Source organism: Canis lupus, chromosome 19 (assembly GCF_048164855.1).
Source record: "Canis lupus baileyi chromosome 19, mCanLup2.hap1, whole genome shotgun sequence".
In the NCBI taxonomy this organism is placed as follows: domain Eukaryota; kingdom Metazoa; phylum Chordata; class Mammalia; order Carnivora; family Canidae; genus Canis; species Canis lupus.
In genome coordinates, this window is record NC_132856.1 from 45,633,661 (window position 1) to 45,653,192 (window position 19,532).

The 19,532-nt window shown below is 54.9% G+C and overlaps 1 protein-coding gene across 3 annotated transcripts; it reads left to right on the plus strand.

Annotated features, from left to right (window-relative positions):
- The first annotated feature begins 47 nt into the window (after window positions 1–47).
- On the plus strand, window positions 48–19,313 carry MEF2B (myocyte enhancer factor 2B). 3 transcript variants are annotated; one of them, XM_072786607.1, is made up of 9 exons: window positions 48–2,227; window positions 15,215–15,297; window positions 15,810–16,013; window positions 17,020–17,154; window positions 17,633–17,780; window positions 17,957–18,090; window positions 18,182–18,275; window positions 18,410–18,521; window positions 18,850–19,313. In XM_072786607.1, the coding sequence occupies exons 2-9, from the start codon at window positions 15,244–15,246 to the stop codon at window positions 19,073–19,075; spliced, it is 1,107 nt and encodes a 368-aa protein (XP_072642708.1). In that variant the 5' UTR covers window positions 48–2,227; window positions 15,215–15,243; the 3' UTR covers window positions 19,076–19,313. The 3 variants fall into 3 exon arrangements, with proteins under 3 accessions (XP_072642708.1, XP_072642707.1, XP_072642709.1); XM_072786606.1 differs by lacking the exon at window positions 48–2,227 and adding an exon at window positions 2,850–3,155; XM_072786608.1 differs by lacking the exon at window positions 48–2,227 and adding an exon at window positions 11,325–11,348.
- Window positions 19,314–19,532: the final 219 nt, after the last annotated feature.

Genomic DNA, 19,532 nt, shown 5'->3' on the forward strand with positions numbered 1-19,532 from the left:
CTAGGGGGAGGGATGGGGGTAGAGGAACCCCAGATGGGAGGAGGGGGCATTGACGGTGGGCCTCAAAATGATTCCAGCCTCCAGGAGGAGGGGTTGCTATTGTCCCCACTTTTCACATGAGCGAACAGGCTCCCTATGATGCAGTGACCAGCCTGAGGTCATGTAGTAAGTGGGACTCAGAGCTGGGATGCAGACCCAGACTCTCTAAGCCTGAGGACCTATCTGCTGGACCATACTCTACCTGCCAGGGAGGGTCCTTCAAAGCCTTCTCCTGATGACATTGTCGGGGAGGATCTCGAGGAGGGAGGGTGTAGGACAGGAACTGGGATAAAGACAAAAAGGATGGGCTGTTAGAGGAAACTGCGTGAATACAGAAGGTGGAACTGGTCAGAATGGGAAGGGGCGTGGAGCATGAGTGGCCTTAGTGGTGGGAGGGGGCAGTGGGTGGGATGCATGGGCTCAGGCCCACCCAGCTCAGATTAGACAGACCCTTCCAGACACGCCCTGGCTGCTCCCAGAGCTGCTCCAGCTGCCCTCACGTAACCAGAGCCTGCCTGTTGCATCAGAGGCAGGCGGGCAGCCACGGGTAAACAGAGCAGCCCTCGGGGGGCCCGGGGCTCCCCAGCCACCTTCACGCTCCCCAAGCCTTGTTCTCTGCTTTGGAACCAAGGCAGAAGCCCCCATTCTAGCCTGGGCTCTGGTGCATCCTTGGGATACCTGAGTATCTGGTGTTGGGCATTGTGGGACAGTGCCTTGGGGGCAGAGGCAGGACCCCTGGTCTCTACTTTCTTATGACAATGTGAACCGTAGTTTATGTCCAAAGATGAATGCTTTGCCAGACTAGGGATCCAAACTGCCCATGTCACAGATGGGTAGATTGAGGTTTGGGGAAAGGCCTCCCAGAACCCCAGTTTCCTGCCTCAGTGTCCCCCCTCCCACACTGATATCTTTACATGCTCCCCAGAGTCCAGGAATCTAGCCATCTCCTGTTATCTTCCAAGAAGGTGGATACCAGGCAGCGGTTGCAACTCCTCTGCTTTCCCACTTTATCTGCCCCCAATCGACCCCCTCCTCTCCATCTCTCAGCCTCTCTTTGGGTGCTCAGCCCATTCTGCTTCTGCCCACTGCACTGGCTTCATCTCTCTCATCTTCCCCTGCCAAAGAATGCTCCGCACTCTGCCTCTACACCTTTGCAAGTGCTGTTGCCTTCCCCCAGTGGCAAACTCCTGCTCGTGCTTCAAGGCCCAGTAAAATACCCCCTTTTCTGGGAGGCCCTCCCTGGCCCCTTGGGCCTTGTCCTGACTCCCCAGAGCTGGGGGAGTGTATGGCAGCTCTGCTTTCTCCCGACCAGGGGTTTCTCCAGGATTACACAGTCCAAAGTCATCTTCATTCTATAATCTGTTCACATTGATTCACTCACCAACCCTGCTCTGATTTCCTATCTGGGCCTGGCCCTGTTCTGGGTGATGCTAGGTGGTGCTAGGATCCCAGGGAGGGAATGGATATAGGGGTCTGGGCGGGGGTCTAGCCCTGGAAGCCACGCCCCCTGCACACGGCTGACCTTTCAAGCTGAGGAGGGCACCCAGCAGCCAGAGAGGTCTGTTGCCCTCCTGTGGAGACAAGGGAGGCAAGCAAGCATCCAGCTACAGGACGGCACAGATGAGCAACCCACATAGGCGACCCCAGAGCCAACTTTCTGCAGTCTCTCCATTTGGGTGAGAGCAGGGATCAATGTTGGCTTCTAGAAAGGCTCCGTCTCTGGGGACGTCCTACAGGGTCGTGGGTCGGTTATATTTCACTCCGTTTCGAATAAGCCTAGGGTTGGGGCTAGCAGTGATCCTAATTAGAGACAGGGTCCGAATTAGCGTCAGGGTCACTGTAGTAAGGTCAGGGCACCCAGGGAGGGCGGGGGAAGCCTGGCGGGTGTGATCCAGCCCCGCCCTGGCTCCCTTTCTCCATCATACGCCCTCCTCGTTTCGGCGTCTTCCGGGGTCTGAGTCCGGGTCCCCAGAACTCCCGGGGCGGGGCCACGCCCAAGTGCCTGCCCATCGCGGCCCATATGCAAATGAGCCCCACCCCGCCCAATCAGCTCCCGTGGGGGCGGGGCCGCCCCTGCTGAAGGCACCTGTGGCCGCCGGGCGCTCCGAGCTCTGCGCTGCTGCTGCTGCTGCTGCTGCTGCTGCTGCCAGACTGGTACGCGAGCGTGCAAGGGGCCCAGGCCCAGCAGGTGCGTGTCGCGTCCGGCCGAGGTTTGTGTGGTGTCCTTTGAACTGCACCTGTGGGTAGGGTTGGGTTTGGAAGTCCAAGTGTGCTGATGCGCTGTGGAGAGTTGTGTGTCTAAGAGATGTGCGTCCTAGGATGTGAGCCTGAGAGTTTGTGTGTCCTGAGAGGCTGTGTCCAAAGGGTGTGAATCCGAGGGGTGTGTTCGAGGGGGAGGATGTGTCCAAAGAGTTGCAAGCCCAAGGCTTGTGTTTCTGAGAGGTTGTGTGTCTAAGGGTTTTGATGTCATTTGGGGAACTGAGTGTCTAAAATTGTGGGGCCACGGACCCCATTTATGTGTCTGTGAGTTGTGTATTGAGTCTGTGAGCTGGAGTGTCCCCCTCTCCTGGGATGTACCCCTTTGCACATCCTCTAGTCCCTTGTACACAAACCAGTGCCTTCCTGCTATGGCTTTGCCCTTGTGTGTCACTGTCCCACACCTGCATGTGGCATGACTATCCATGTGTGCCTGTGACCGCCATAACCCTTACCTGTCCTGTGGAGTTTGGGCTTCAGGCAGCAAATGTGGGGCCTCAGCTTGGTCCATGGGGTGCCTTGGGGTGAGGCTTGGGGGCAGAATAAGAGGTATGGAGCCCTGGGTGGAGGGGGCACAGCTGCCTGGGTCACCCCCTTCCCTGTGCCTCAGTTTACCCATATGAGAGATGGGTACAGGAACATAGTCACAGCCCTCTGAGATTGTCAGCACATGACAAGGTGGTGGCTGTGTTACTTTCACAGTCATGCTCACCCTGCCCCCCCACTTCTCTCAGGGTCCAGGGCTGCAGACATAGCGGACTGATCTACCTGGTATCCTCAGTCCCTTTGTTGCAGGCTTGAGAAGTCGGAAACAGCTGAGACCTCATGCCTGGCCTGGCTGAAAATCCTCATGCAGGAAGGTCAGGATCTCTGGACATTTGGCATCCAATGACTAGAACTCTGACTATTGGGGTGATGGAAACTGGGTTCAAAACAATATTTAGACTTGGAAGGACAAGCATGTGGGGTTTGATTGCAAAGGTCAAAGGGGCTTTGGGAGAAGTCAGCCTTCCTCCATCTGGTCCCCATGCCTGCCTCCTGCTGCCTGAGTCAAGAAGTGAATCTTGGCTTCCAGAGAATGGAATTTTAGAACATTTAGGGTGCAGGGGGTCTCACCTACAAGAACTGGAAGCTGTTTATCTGGTCTCAAGCTCCCATTTTGCAGGGAGGGAAGACTGAGCCCAGATGGAGCTATCCAGGACCCTTAGGGAAAGTGTGGGCTCAAGGCTGCCCCTCTGCCATCCGGAGAGAACAAGGCCTGGGACAAGGGGCCTAGTCTTCTGTCTTCTCTGTGTGACTTCGGACAGCTCGCTGCCCCTCTCTGAGCTCTGCAGCTGCCCCTGTGACCTGAGCAAGTTGAGCTCGGTCTTGCATCCAACCTCTGACTAATGATTGATTTTGTTAAATCATTACCCAACTGGGCAGATATCTGGAAAATGCAAAGTAAGAGGGGAAAGGGAATTAAAATTATCTGTCACCCCAACTTAGATGCAATGAGTGTAGAAATGTTAGGGGTCTGGCCTTCTAGAAGATTTGAGGAACATATGCACCTGAAGACATGTCACTTTTCAGGGAGGATTTATCATACACTGGGATCCCATTTGAGGTCAGAGAGATCACCAGCCCTGGCCCTTGAATCCCTGTGGGGTGAACACAGAGGTTGGATCCCATTTCTCAACCCCCCAAAAGGGGTCTCCCTGTGCCTGCATCTTGGGAGCTGTGAGGCTGCCCTGTCACCTCCAGGTCCAGGAATGAGTGTCTTGGACCCCAACAATGTCCCAGGCTCACTTCCCAGAATGGTGACTTTGGGATGCAGCAGGATGGCCCTGGGGTACAAGCCCAGGCTAGGGTGAGATCTGGGGGTCTTGCTGTGTGACCCAGAGAAGACTGCTTCCTCTTGTGTAAAATAGGGACAGTGATCTCCGCTTCACTGGGCTGTTTGTGGGTCAGGCAGGTTCTGTGTGTAAATGAGGTGGCATGTGGGCCTGGGCAGACAGTAGGCACTCAATAATAGAGGTGCCATCCGAACTGTGACCGAGTGGAAGTGCCTGTGAGCTCCATCTAGGCCCATCCCCACCCCACCCTCTACCAGAGCCAAGGAGGCCTCAGGGCTGTCCGCTTTCCTGGCCTGATCTCCAGGTCCAGTTCACCCGAGATCAAGGCGAGGTCAGAAGGGAGCAGTTGAGGATCCCTCAACTGAGGATCCCTCAGAAGGGAGCAGTTGAGGCCACTTGGCACAAGGAGTCACAGGCCATGGGCACAGGCCTGCCCCTCTCCACTTTCTATACTCACAGCCCTCATGTTTCCCACAAGATGCTGTCCTGGCCCCCTGTCCCAATAGGGCTTTTTCTCATGAGAGCCAAGGGGTCTTTTGAAAATCCTGAGTCAGACCGCAGCTCTCATCTACTCATGCACCCTCCATGGCTCCCCATCGCTCTGCAGTCACCCTCTCATCCCCACCCCTGAGGCCCCATGTGGCCCCCCTGTCCTCCTCTATCTTCGTCGGCTCCTACTCCCCCTGCTTTGGTCACATTGGCTCCCCCTGCACCTGGAAGCTGGCCAGCATGTTCACACCTCAGGTCCTTCTCACCTGCCATTTCTTCCACCGGGTTGTCCCTCCCCCACATGGCTGTCCTCTCATCCATGTCCCCATTTTCAGAAAGGCCCTTCTGACCCCTCTGTCCAAAGCAGCTCCCTCCCCTGCCAGCCACCCCTCCTGCTTTCCCCTGTTGAATTTCTTCCTTGAAGGCCTCTGTCTCTTCCACGATTCTGTGTCTGTTGTCACCTCTCCCACAGGGCTGGGTCTGTCCACTCCCTGCCCCCGTGTCCCCTGTACCTGGTGTGCTCCCAGACACTTCTGGGGAAGAGTATGGGGACCAGGGCTGCCCAAAGATCCCATCTTTGGATGACTATGTCTTGGGTTTGCTGGGCTGTGGGCCGAGTCCCTTCTGCCCAGCACTGACAGATGTGCTAATTTCCCAAGCAGGGAGGCCCTGGCCTCCGGGGATGAATTTCTGGGGTCCCATGGGGAGATCTTTCTCTGGAACAAAGAGAGGGAAATATTGAGCCATCTCTGCAGTTGCCCCTATGGCTCGGGGAACATCACTGGGTGCCTTGGGTGGTTCTGGGCTCCAACTTAGGGCAGCAGGGTTGGGTTCTGAATGTGGAGTCTCCAACTCCAGGGGTCAGGGTCCCAAATCCTTCAGGGAGGTGGGATGGGGTAGCAGGCTTCTGTTTGCAGTGGCCATGTCAGAGAAACTGACCTTTTTGGCAGATGAGAGACATGATTTCCCTCCTAGATGGATGGCGGTATCTATGGAGGGTCAGTCCCTGGGCTTGAGAGGAAGATGAACACCATCCAGTTGGTCGTTATGCTGGTGACCGTTTAGAGCAGGGGTCTCAGACCAGAAGGGGATGGGACTCAAATTTGTTTTATGGGCCACAGGGCACTTAAAAGAAAACTGAACAGGTGGTCAATGTTTCTTCCATATATTTATTTTTTAATTTTTATTTATTTATTCATGAGAGACAGAGAGAAAGGCAGAGACATAGGCAGAGGGAGAAGCAGGCTCCCTGCAAGGAGCCCATTGCGAGGCTCAATTCAATCCCAGGACCCTGGGATCATGCCCTGAGCTAAAGGCACATGCTCAACCATTGAGGCATCCAAGGGTCCCATTTCTTCCATTTATAAAAAAAGCAGTTTGCTCCTTTCCTCAAGGAAGGGTGATCAGGGGCCTACTGTGTGCTGGGCACTGGGGAGGCTCCTGATGGGGCAATGTGATTGTCAAAGTAACAAAGAAACACAAAAAGTTTCTGGTAGGACTGAGTGCCTCAGGGAGAGACGAATCTCCCCTGGGAAATTGGTTCCTCCAGAAAAAGGAATTTCTGCCTGGCCTCAGAGGACATGGAGCAGTTTCTCAGACCTGAGTGATCTGGGCAAGGGGGGTTCCAGGGGAAAAGCCCCCCAGCCTAGGCAAGGCGGGTGACCAGAATGTGTGGGGCTGCTATTTCAGATGCCCGAAAAGGGGCAGAAGGTGTACTAGGAATTTGCTGGTAGGTGAGGCCTTTCTAAAGAGGAGGGACAGGTGGGTAGGCTCCTGGGGAGCTCCCAGGGACTCGTGGTACAAACGGGGAAACTAAGCCTCAGAGCATGTCAGGCAGTAAATGTGCGGTGGAGCCGGGAATTGACCCTGGCCTGGCCAGGCCCACAGTCACAGCCCTGGCCTCTCAGCACATGGCCACAGTGGGCCCTCCAAGGAGCATACCTGGGGAGAGGAGGTCTGAGGGACCCCATTAGGCCTCAGTTTCCCCATGGGTGCCAGAGGGACCCATGGACAAGGAACCCCTAGGGGCATTCTCCAACTGGAACATTCTGTTTCTGGGATTCCGAGTGCCTGTGGGTGACACATCCCACTCTCAGACCCCTAGAGTTCCCAGGATCACCACAAAGATCTCTACAATCCCCTGCCACCTGCTCCACTGTAGCCTGTGACTCCTATGAAGCATCCAAATATGTGGCCCCCTCCAAATGCTTACTTCCCACAGACTCCCCAGCCTGATTCTCCCCTGGAGCTGCGGACCACTCTGCCTTAAGGAGCCAGAGGGTTGGGCATTACCACTGCAGATGTAGGAGCCCTACCTGTGTCCAGGGATCTACGGGAAATGGACAAAAAACATGCGTGTGTTTGGGGGGCATGGTATGTTTGGGGGCGCCCGCATGTATTTGGGAGTTTGTGTGCAATTGGGGAATTGGAATGTGTTAGGGGCCCGGTGTGTGTCTGGAGAGGTCTATGTGTATTTGGGGGTCTGCATATGCAGGATGATCTGAGTGTGTTTTGAGGATATGTGTGTTTGGAAAGTTGTATGGGTTTGGAGGGGTCTGTATTTTGGACTGCACATCTTTTGGGGACTTTTGTACGGAGGGATTCACATGTGTTTGGGGGTGATGCATGTGCCCAAGATATCTATGTATATTTTAAGCATCTGTGGATTTTGAAGGGCTCTGCATGTGTTTGGGGGACTCCTTGTGTGGGGCATCTCCCTACCCTCATCTGTCCATCTGAGGAATGAGCTTCCTCAACCCCCACTGCCTAGTCTGCCTAGGTCCCCTGCTCTGATCTGGGCCCCTCCCGGGGCTGAGCAGAGCTGACCATATGACCATGAAAGCTCCTAGCAACTGTAGAGCACCTGCTGTGAAGACTTGCTCCTCAGCTCAACAAGGCAGCCTTGAGTCTCCCCATTTCCTGGTGGACGAAACTGAGGCCCACGGAAGCTTGGCCCCACCAGAGTCACTGACAGAGCCCACCTGCCCTCTGGGACCGCTGTGGGCTGAGCCAGCCCCTAAGTCACCCACAGAGGCCCCTCACTTGGGGCACCATCTCCCCAGGCCCCCAGGGTAGGAGGCAGGCCCAGGGCCCCTGCTGGGGAGGGGAGGGTCGCTGGCAGCTGGGGTCGGAACAGCTTGAGCCCTCAAGAGAGGGGAGGGGGGGGTCCCAGCTTTCCAAGGGGCTCTTCCTGTCGCCTGTAATGAGGTACTTGGGGAACAGGTGATGAAACCACCTCCTGGGTTGCGTGAGGCGGGGCTGCAGGCCTGATTCGCTGCAGCCGCCCAGGAGCGGCGCCCCCTCCCCGCTTCGCCGCGTCCCCATGGGCCCTCCCCTCCCCCACGGCCACCCACCTGCCTCTCACTTCTCCTTTCCTCCCCTCCTTTCCCGGTTCGGGTGCCCCGGCAATCTGTGGCCTCTGGGCTCAGGGCTCTGGCAGTGTGACTGTGCCACTCGTCCCCCATTTAAGCCCCACTGGGAGCCAAGAAGGGGAACTTGACTGGCTCCTGGTCTTTTCTCTCAAACCCTCACCGCAAGGCCTTTGAGGTCAGAATTTTGTGACCCATTTTATGGGGGAGGAAGTGGGGGTTCGATGTCACCCAGCGTGTCGCTGTGATCTTGCGGGATGACATGCTGACTCAGCACCCCCAGTTCCAAGGCCCTGCGCATCTTCCTCCTGGCTTCTGGAAGGCCAGAGGACAAGGTCAGCAGAGCCATCCACTACCCTCTCCTCCCCAGCTGCTGGGAGAAAGATTCTCACCCCCATTTACAGGTGAGAAAATGGAGTCCTCAGATGGGGAGGGTGCAGTGGTGAAGGGTCAGTGGGAGGGTGGCTTCCTTTCCAGCTCCCATATCTCCATCACCAAGGTGGTAAAAGGACCCACCAGGTCAAGAAGGTGATAGTTTATGGACCAGAGGTGTTTGTTGATTGACTTAGCGACCACAGGTACAGAGAGTTTATGATCTCCGGGCACTCAGGAAATCTTCCTTTGTCCTCTCAGTTCTTTCTCTGCGCAGCGCTCAGGCCTGGGATGCCCAGCTCTTCTCCCCCCTGCCAAGTATGCCACCAGTTCAGGCCTCATGTCTCCTGCCTGGACACCTGCCCCAGCCTCTCCCTGTCACTTTCCTCCTTCTTAGATGCTACCTCCTTGGCAGCCATGAGCAGGAGAAGCTTTAAAAAAAAAAAAATCCTTTTAGTTTAGTTGAGATAAATCATAGAGAGAAAGATGCACAAATCATCAGAATGGGGCTAACACATTTACACAAATGAAACATGCCTGAGTGCCTGGACTCTGGACCGGCGAGCAGCCTCCTGAGGCTCCTGCTGCCCTGTCACAGCGCCTGCCTAGGGTGGCCACTGTGCCGATCCTCATCACTATAAGGGAATTTTGCCACTTCTGGAACTTCATGTGAATGGGATTACGGAGTGTGTCCCCGCCCCCCCCCCTTTTTTAAAGATTTTATTTATTTATTCATGAGAGACACACAGAAAAAGAGGCAAAGGGAGATGCAGGCTGCAGGGAGCCTGATGTGGGACTTGATCCCAGGACCCGGGAATCACATCCCGAGCCAAAAGCAGACACTCAATTGCTGAGCCACCCAGGCATCACAGTGTGTCCCCTCTGTTGAGTCCAGCATCGTGGAATCGGTTCGCGGTCTGGGAGGTTTACCTGTATGGTTCCATGGAGCTGGCGTGCATCCTTTTACTGTGTTGTGTAGTAATCTATCACAGAATCTAGCAGAGAGTATTAACTGATTCTCCCATGGGGGCCCTTTGGGTGGGTTCTAGCTTGGGGGCAACGATGAATGAAGCTATTGAAAACACTCTTGCTGGTGTCCTTTGGTAAAATGTGGATCCGTTTCTCTTGGGTGAATACTGAGAAGAGAGATCTCTGGGTTATAGGTAAGACATATATTCCCCTTTAGTAGACACCAGGTAGTTTTCCAGAGTGGCTCCACCTCTTTCCCCTCCCACCAGCAATGTAAGAGAGTGCAAGGGGATTTTTCAAACTGTAAAATTATGTCCCGATGCCCCTGCCCCCAAACTCTCCATGGCTCCTCATTGACCTCAGAGCAAAGCCCACAGTCTTTGCTGTGGCCTTATGTGATCAGATCCCCACAATCTTCCCTATACCATCCTCCATCCCTCCCCCATCTCCCCACTGTCATGCTGTCCAACCATACAGCAGTCTGTGATTCCTTTAAAATATCAAACTCTTGGGATCCCTGGGTGGCGCAGTGCTTTGGCGCCTGCCTTTGGCCCAGGGCGCGATCCTGGAGACCCGGGATCGAATCCCACATCGGGCTCCCGGTGCATGGAACCTGCTTCTCCCTCTGCCTATGTCTCTGCCTCTCTCTCTCTCTCTCTCTCTGACTATCATAAATAAATAAAAATTAAAAAAAATATCAAACTCTTGACGGTTCCAGACCTTTGCCCTTGGAGATGCCCCTGCCAGGAGCACCCTTCCCCGCCATTCTCCCATGACTGGCCCTTCCCTTGCTTGGTTGTCTCTTTCTCGTGCTTCAGGTTTCAGCTCCAATCTCACCTCTTCAAAGATGTCTTCCCTAGAAACCCTGAGAATTCACATGGGTTCACATGGCCCCTTTTGTGGTCAATACACCTCACTTTTTGGACTTACTCAGGTTCTTTTTTAAACATTTTTAAAATTTATTCATGAGAGACACAGAGAGTGGCAGAGACATGGCAGAAGGAGGAGAAACAGAGATCCTGGAATTCTGGAGGCAAAGGCAGATGCTCAACTGCTGAGCCACCCAGGCGTCCCATTCGGGTTCTGACATATAGAAGTTTTCATAAAAATGACTTGGGCAATTTTCATTGTTTGCAAAGATCTGAGTTGTTTTTTTTTTTTTTTTTTTTTTTTTTTGTTGTTGTTTTTTTTTTTTAAGATTTTATTTATACATTCATGAGAGACACACAGAGAAAGGCAGAGACATAGGCAAAAGGAGAAGCGGGTTCCCTGTGGGGAATCCGATGTGGAACTCAATCCCGGGACCCCGGGATCACTACCTGAGTCAAAGGCAGATGCTCAACCGCTAAGCCACCCAGGCGTCCCCTGAGTTAGTTTTAATAATGTTGCATTTCCCTCTCCTTTGAGGTTTGATAAAAGCTGTAAAACCATCTGGGCCTGCTGTCCTTTTAATGGTGGGTCTTGAGTCACTTTTCTAATCTCTGGTCTTTGATCTACTTAAACTTTCTACTTCTTTTGTGGTCAGCTTATTGCAGTGGTTGGCACATGGTTGATACTACATGCTAAGCATGAGGGTATGAAGAAAAGGGTAAGGAAGTGCTGGACTCTTTTTTTTTTTTTTTTATGTGCTGGACTCTTGACTTCAAATGCCTGCTCCCTGCTCATTTGCTCAGGCCCCCACCCAACCTGTCCATCAAGGAAACTCCAACCACATGTTTCATCCTCTGAGATGCCCTCTTGGATTTCTCCTGACCCTTCTTCCCTGTTCCATTCTTGGGTCAGTGGGTCCATCTCTCTGCTTCTCTGCTGAGCAGATGCCACAAGCTCTCTACTTTCTGGCTGGATATCGTGTGTATGGGGGGGTGGGGAATGTATGCACAGAAGAGGCGCCCCCCCCCCCCCCCCCCCCCGTGCCTGGCACACTCAGCATGTGCTGCTACCTCCCCCCAGCAGTTCCGATCACGCCAACATCTGGAGAACAGGCCACCGGGTCTGTCTGCGGCTCAGTGGGGATTTGCATGTGAGTACAAATATACATGCACACTCTGGGCCTTCCGCCTCCGCATTCCTTGGCTGGCCCTTCACACCTGGGCTTGAGACAGGTCAACGCTGAGTGACTGGATTTGCATGCCCATGTATTTCTGGGTAGGGAGTCAGCTGGGGGAGTCTGAGAGGAAGTTGTTGAGGGAAGCTGGGGGGAGTTCAGAGTCTCTTTTGACCTGATCCATTCACTAAATCTGGTCCTGCGGGGCTTCCAGTCTGAGGGGGACAGAGCTGGATATACCCACCCCAGTTTTTGGGGTCAAAACTGGAGAGGAACTTCGGGAGCTGTAGGAGTCCAGAGTGAGGGCAGGGAGGACTTCCTGGAGGAATGAATTTTTTTTTTAAATTTATTTATGATAGGCACACAGCAAGAGAGAGAGAGGCAGAGACACAGGCAGAGAGAGAGGCAGGCTCCATGCACCGGGAGCCCGACGTGGGATTTGATCCCGGGTCTCCAGGATCGCGCCCTGGGCCAAAGGCAGGCGCTAAACCACTGTGCCACCCAGGGATCCCCAGGAATGAATTTTTAAGCTGCGTTTTGAAGTGTGAATAGGAGTTGGCCAAGTGAAAAAAGGGCTTTCCAGGCAGAGTCATTTTGTTATGGGAAGATTAAGATGGGCAGGGGCTGATTGGGGCAGGGCTTCAAATGCCCAGTTGGAAACTAGAAATTTCTCCTGAGGGCAGAGAGGAGCCATGGAGAGTGTGTGAGCAGGCAGAGGTGTGATCAGAGCTGTGTGCTGGGTGGATCCCTCAAGAGCCAGAATAGGAGATGGCTTTGGTTCTCAGGTGAGGATTGGGGGCTTCGAGGTCACTGAGAGTCAGAAGAGTCAAACCCCAGCATGAGCCCATCTGCATCTGTCAGGCCTGGCCCCAGAGATGGCAGAGGATCTGGTGGATTTGGAGGAACCAAAGACCCCTGGAGTATACTGACTTAAAGTGTATGATGTGGGTCTAGAACTGGAGGAGAGGTGGCTCGCCCCTAGTCTCTGCCCAGATGGACACAGCCCTGGTCTCCCCTCAAGTCTCCTGCCTGCTGCTCCCCGTGGCAACTGTGGCTAAATTTATAAATGATATATCAAACCCCATCCCATGCTCAAAACCCTCTCATGGCTCTCTGTCACTCTTACACCAAAACCCACAGTCCTCCGCACAGCTCAGAGGACCGAAGTGACCTTGCCCCTGTGACTTCTACTCCTGGCTTCCTTGCTCCAGCTTCATTACTGTGTCTCATCCTTCAGAGCCTTGGTACCTGCTCCTCCTTCTACTTGGAACTCACTTCCTGTCTTGGCTCCAAGAGACCACCCCCACCCCTGGGTCTTCTGGTTTGTGGGGCTCCCTCATTATGTGAACCCTGCCCTGGCCAGGATGTGCTCGTCTAAACTGGGGACAGATTGAGTAGTGTCCACATTCAGATCTTCCAGGCCCAGATTCATGTCTGAGTCCCACGTTCCCATGGGACCCCAGGCACGGGGGCATTTCCGGAGTCACCTTGGCACCAGGACCTCCGGACCAGTGCCCCTCTTCTGTCCCCAGGGACTTGTCAGGGCTGGGGCAACACGTCCCAGCCGTGGGAACATCACCCGATTCCGGCCAGGGATTAAAATTAGCCTGGGAAGTTAAATTTAGCAAGTCAAGCTGGAACTGGGGGGCCAGGGCTAGGGCTCCCGTGGGTCCTGGCTCTGCATCGTTGTGACTGCTCGGAGACCCAGACCAGAGAGAGTGGAGAGCACACGTAGGGTCACACAGCAGGCCAAATACAACAGTTGTCTAACACGCCTGGGCCCTGAGACTCTGGGACAGTGGGATGGAGAGTCCCACCCAAACCTCTGGAGCTGGAGTCTGGGAAGCAGGTATGGTTGCTCCTGGAGATGGATTCGCATTTTCCTATACTTCTCAAGAGTTCATTCCCAAGCCTTGTGTTAGGTGCTCTGCATTTCATCCCTAGCCCTTCCACAGAACAGCACACTGAGGCCTGAGGAGAGGCATCCCTTGCTGAGGACTGCCCAGTGGGTTGGAGGCTGTCTGGCACCTGACCTCAGGCCTGCCTGACCCTGGAAGCCTCAGCCTCACCTGAAACCTCAGTCACCTATGAGATGGGAGGGGCTGGGAGATCCTGTGGTCATAGAGTTGGTGGAGGGGGTCTTGGATGCCTTGGATGTCTTGGAGTGGCTGTCTGTATGGTGGCATGAATGCTACACGATGGGCTACATGAATGAAGCCTTCATTCCAAGGAGCTCTGCATGGGGAGAGCTGGGGAAAGCCTGGATCCCAACATGCTGCATAACTTAGGGACATGCTGCCCTTCACGAGTTGTCCATTCTCACCCTTGAGTACCCTTCCAGGGAGATCCAAGGTCCTCATGAGAAGGGTTCAGGGTTTCTTTCAAGCAGACCTCAGGCCAAAACCCCAGTGTGGGCTCTAAACTTGAGGTCTTTTCAGGGTGTCTCGACCTACTCCCACCTGTAACTTTTTTTCCTTTTTTAAAGATTAATTTATCCATTTTATTTATTTTTTAAAAAGCTTTCATTTATTTATTTGAGAAAGAGAGCATGCAGGAGCACAGGGAGGTACAGAAGGAAAGAGGTGAGCAGACTCTCCGCTGAGCAGGAAGCCTGACGCGGGGCTCTATCACAGGACCCTGAGATCACAACCCAAGCTGAAATCAAGAGTCAGATGCTCAGCTGACTAAGCTGCCCAGGTCCCCCCTGTTATTCTTTTTAAATGGATATAATATATAATCACTAAAACGGGAAAGTTAGAAAATTCAGATAATCAAAAAGGGAAGGGGGAAAGAAAGGACACCGAAGGTCACACATTGTATGGTTCCATTTACATGAAATGTCTAGAAAGGCACAAGTTCATAGAGACAGATCTGTGGTTGCCAGGGGTTGGGGGAAGGAGGGTAGAGAGGGACTGCTAATACTCATAGGGTCTCCTTTTGGGGGGATGAAAACTTTCTGGAACTATCTAGACGTGGTGGTTGTACAACACTGTATACGCACTAAATGCCACTGAATCGCACACTTTAAAATGGCTAATTTTAGGTTGTGTGAATTGCATCTAAATTTTTTTTAAAAGGGGGAAAAATTTCACCCATAAATTTCCACCCAGCAGTGACTCCTATCTTGCTTATTTCTTTCTAGTTCTTTTTCTACTTTCAATGCAATTTTTAAATATACGTTTTCTTGTAACCACAGCCCTCGATCCTGCTTGTTGGGCAGCTGTTACTGGATTGAATGACTTAAAGGTGTCCAATGTGCGGACCAGGCTTTTTTTTTTTTTTTTTTTTTTCCAGTGGCTCAAGATTAGTGATTCAGTGAGCAATGTTTCCTGAACGCTGCCAGGTATCGGCATCAGATGTCCATCCAACCTGGCCCGTCAAGGACTTTTAGGCTGTTGCCAGTACTCATAATACTGGCGCATATGTGGCACTTACTGTGTGCCTGGAGGATCTGAATGCTTCCCATGGGTTAGCTCATTTTATCTCCCGACAACAGGGGGCTGTGCATGACACACACAGAGGGGCTAGGGAGGTCAGGCTCCCCTGAGGCCCCACAATTACCAGCTTGTTTCGTTTTAGAGGCAGGGGCGGGGCCGGACCCCAATCCTTTGCCTGGTTAGCCTTCTCTTCATGTGGAATTGGTCCAAAGGTGTTTACTGAGCATCTACTGCATCCTGGGCTGGTTGAGGGTGGGGGTTGTGGGGTGACCTGGCCTGCCTTGATTTCCCCATTATCTCCCCGCTCAGTGCTTGGCAGGGGGCAGGCGGAAGACAGAAGGGAAGCTGGGTGCCTGGTCTCACTTTCCATCAGCCCACTCTGTCCTCTCTTCCTTCCCCCCCAAGGCCAAGGTCTTTCCATCCAGCCTGGGACAATGGGGAGGAAAAAAATCCAGATCTCGCGCATTCTGGACCAAAGGAATCGGCAGGTGAGTTTCACTGGTTGGAAGAGCAGTTGGGGGAAGGGTGTTCTTGGCAGCAGATGCAGCCTGGGTGAAGGCCTGTCCATTTGGGGGGACTGCAAGGGAATGGGGAGCCTTGATGCGGTGTCCAGAGTTTGAAATGTAGCATTTGCTCATTTTCATGATGATTTATTCATTTACTCTCCCTGATGACTGGAGCCCCAGTAGGAGAGATGGAGCTTGACACAAACACACCCAATCCAGGGCTGGTCCAGAGGGAGGCACGGACCTGAGGAAGCTCAGAGAGGCAATGTGGGCTCTATCCTGAAGACCAAGGAAAACTTCCCCAAGGAGACGACATTTGGGCTAGGTTTTGAAGCACCAATAGGAGTTTGCCAGGTTGAGAAGGGAGAAGGAAGGAGCAGTACAGCCAGGAAGGACACCGTGCCCAAGGCATAGAGTCAGGAGGCCCCTCCATCTCCTCCTCGCCACCCCAAATCCATGTCTTCTCCCACCCTGCCTGTGGGTCCTGGGTCCAGGTGACGTTTACCAAGCGGAAGTTCGGGCTGATGAAGAAGGCCTATGAGCTGAGCGTGCTCTGCGACTGTGAGATCGCCCTCATCATCTTCAACAGCGCCAATCGCCTCTTCCAGTATGCCAGCACGGACATGGACCGCGTGCTCCTGAAGTACACGGAGTACAGTGAGCCCCACGAGAGCCGCACCAACACCGACATCCTCGAGGTACCCTGGGGCCCTCCGCCCCAGCGCCCGAAGTCCAGCTCACTGCACTTGCTCAGAGCCTAGGGAGTCTTGGTTGGCACAAAAGATGAGTGTTGTAATCTGGCTTTACTGCTGGTTTGAGTGGTTTAAAAGCAGGTTCGAGGTAATGTGGGGTTCCTCTCAGGAGCAACTGCCCCCATAGCAGGAAGAAAAACATTAGCCTCTGTGCATCAAGGGCTGCCCTCTGTGTCCCTCGCACACCTCATCTCATTTAATCCTGTCACCTGTTTGGTGAGTGCAGAAACAGAATAAAGGGTACCTGAAAGCAAGCAGACCTCACTGAGGTCCGGGAGTGGTTTTGTCTGAGCTGCCCTGTCCCCAGGAGAAAGAAGCAGAAACACCCCTGCGCTAGCTGATTTGCCCTCCCACACCTACCACCCAGGATGGGCAAGATCACTTCCCTTTGGAAATGGGAATCTTTACCCAAGGTGGGAAGCTAAAGCCACAGAGATGGAGAGACCAGCAGGCCTAGGACTGCACGTGGTGACCCCCAATGTTTCAGGAGGGTGGGAAGAAGCGGGGGTCCAGGAGAACCGGGGTCCAGGAGTATGCAGGTCCGGGGGGAGCAGCTCAGGAAAGCCTGTAATGTTGTCCTCCAACATCTTTTAAATACCTATTACACTCCAGCCTTGGAGGCTGCATGCAAGAGCAGGATGGAGATATCAGGGTTATATTCAGGAGGAGCGTTAGGACTGTGCCAGCAGGTCCAGGTGGATCTCCACCCCTACTGTGTGACCTGGGCCTCTCTGGTCCCAGGGCAGAACAGTCCCTCTCTCACAGGCATTTGGAATTTACTAGATGTAACTCACTAGAGTTTTTGGTCAATGGGATTTGTCTGGAATAGGCTGTGCCTGCACTCTGATCCACCCGCAGAGCTGGGTAGGGTAGGTCTCTTCCCTCTCCCATAGAACCAGGTTCCCTGGCTAGGACGGTGGGAGGGTCACCCTATTGTTTCCCCTCCTCACAGACACTGAAGCGGAGGGGTGTGGGCCTCGATGGACCAGAGCTGGAGCCAGATGAAGGGCCCGAGGGGCCAGGAGAGAAGCTGCGGAGGTTGGCAGGTGATGGGGGTGACCCAGCCTTGCCCCGGCCCCGGCTCTATGTAAGTGACTTCATGCACCACCGGGAAGGGGCCCTCCCTCACCTCCTAGGCCTAAGTGGCCAAGGCTGAGACTAAGACAGAGAACTAAGGCCAAGAAACCTAGAGTTTGGGAACACGTCTCTGCCTAGGTGGAAAGGGAAGGCTTCCTAGAGGAGTGGGCATTATCATTGGGGCTTTGAAGGATGAATAAGAGTTCAATGGACAGCCATTCCCTTCCTTCTTTATTTCTTTAATTCATCAAACACTCTGGGAAGCCCCCTCAGTGCCAACCCCATATTGAATAAGAAGCCTCAGCCCTGGGCCTAGGTGCCAATGAGTGACAGGACCGAACACAGGCTCCTTCAGTCATGTGGGGTTAGGCCAGAGGGAGGAGTAGCAAGGGCTTCCAGAAGTGGATGCTGGCCCCTGACTTTCTGTGTTGGATTTGATGTCCTCATCAACATGTTCCTCCAACCAATCCTGTCCTCTCTACCCTCAGCCAGCAGCCCCTACAATGCCTAGCCCAGACATGGTATATGGGGCCCTGCCCCCACCAGGCTGCGACCCCAGTGGGCTTGGGGAGGCCCTTCCTGCCCAGAGCCGCCCATCCCCTTTCCGGCCAGCGGCCCCCAAAGCTGGACCCCCAGGTAAGGATGGGCCATAGGTCCTGGGGCAAAAGGGGGTGGAGATCCAACGGGGTGGGGGGGTCGTAGTGGGGAAGGTGGCTCAGGCACTGCTTGTCTGTGTATTACCTCTGGACCTCAGACTTCATTAGATGACATGGCCACATGTCCTCTCTCTCTGGGGGTTTCCTGCTCCTCAGGCCTGGCACACCCTCTCTTTTCACCGAGCCACCTTGCCAGCAAGACACCACCACCCCTGTACTTGGCAGCAGATGGGCGGAGGCCGGACCTGCCTGGTAGCCTGGCAGGGGCCCGAGGGGGACTGAGCACCTCGGTGAGTGAGGGGAAGGCGTGGCAGGGCTGATGGGGCAAGGCAGGATGGCCTGGGTGTGGGCCTCAGTTTCCCCTTTATCGTCTCCCCACAGCGAGGCCTCTATGGTAGCCTACAGAGTCCGTGCTCTGCCACAGCTCCAGGACCCCCACTGGGTAGTTTCCCCTTCCTCCCTGCAGGCCCCCCAGGTATGCACCCCCTATGTGCCCTGCCCAGGGAGACATCCATACAACTGCCTGTTGGGGGTGAGGGGTGGAATGGTCAGGCTTGGGCAAGGGGCTCTCTAAGGTCAGGGCCTCAGTTTATTCCTCCTACCTCCCAGAATATAGCCTAGGAGACCCTCCTCCACCCCCTGGCCTGCTGCAGCCCCCTACCCTGGCCCCCTGGCAGCACTCGAGGGGCGATGGGCCCCCAGCCGCCCCTCCCCAGCCCAGGTAAGTGCCCCAACTGCCCTTCCTCTCATCCCTAATGCGGTCATTTTTGTGGGGTCCCCCCAAGTCTTCCGAAGCCCCTAGCCACTGCTGACCTCTGGCGGCCACTCCTGGTTCGACACGCAGCCTCTCCCGACTCTCCTCCATGGGATGGGTGGCTATTTTGGAAACCCCAGGAGGGACCGCCACCCCCTCCTTTCCCAAGGTCCTCCTGCCGAGCCTTTGCCCGAGCCATGCCACCTCCCCGGCTTCCCTCCCTTCCTCGCTGAGCTCACAGCTCTCTCTCTCTCTCTCTCTCTCTCTCTCTCTCTCTCTCTCTCTCTCCCTGCAGTGGGGGCCGAAGCCTGAGTGAGGAGGGGCCCCCCGCCCGCGGTGCCTCCCCGCCGACCCCCCCAGTCAGCATCAAGTCCGAGCGCCTCTCGCCGGCCCCCGGGGGCCCCGGAGACTTTCCCAAGACTTTCCCCTACCCCTTGCTCCTGTCGCGGCCCCTGGCGGAGCCGCTACGGCCCGGGCCGCCCCTGCGCCGACTGCCCACTGCGGACGGCTGGGCCCGGTAGTGGACCCCGGGATGGCACGGTCCTTCTTCCCACGCGGGGCTGGGCGAGGGCACGTGGGTCCCAACCTCCCTCCCCCGCGTCCTTAGAGAAGATGGAGAAGTTATGACCCTCCAAAGTGAGGGCCTGGAGTTCGGATCCACGGGGGGGGGGGGGGCTCCTTTCTCCCTCTCCTGTGTGTGTATCCACCAATAAAACACGCGTGGTGTCCACGGACGACACTGTCGCTGCTCAGAGCCACCACCATGTCCGGATCCTCCCATCTCTTTCCAAGATGTCTCAGTCTTGCCTTGTCTGGGTTTGGGGTGGGGAGACAAGGGTTCGGGGGAGGGATCTCGGAGGAAGGACGTTGAGGGGTAGGGACGTGACGGGGAAGAGCCCTGCAGGGGGCGCAGCGAGCGGGCGACTCCGTAGGCAGCGCGGCCCACCTCCTCCGCCCCTGGGGACCCTGGGGGGCGCT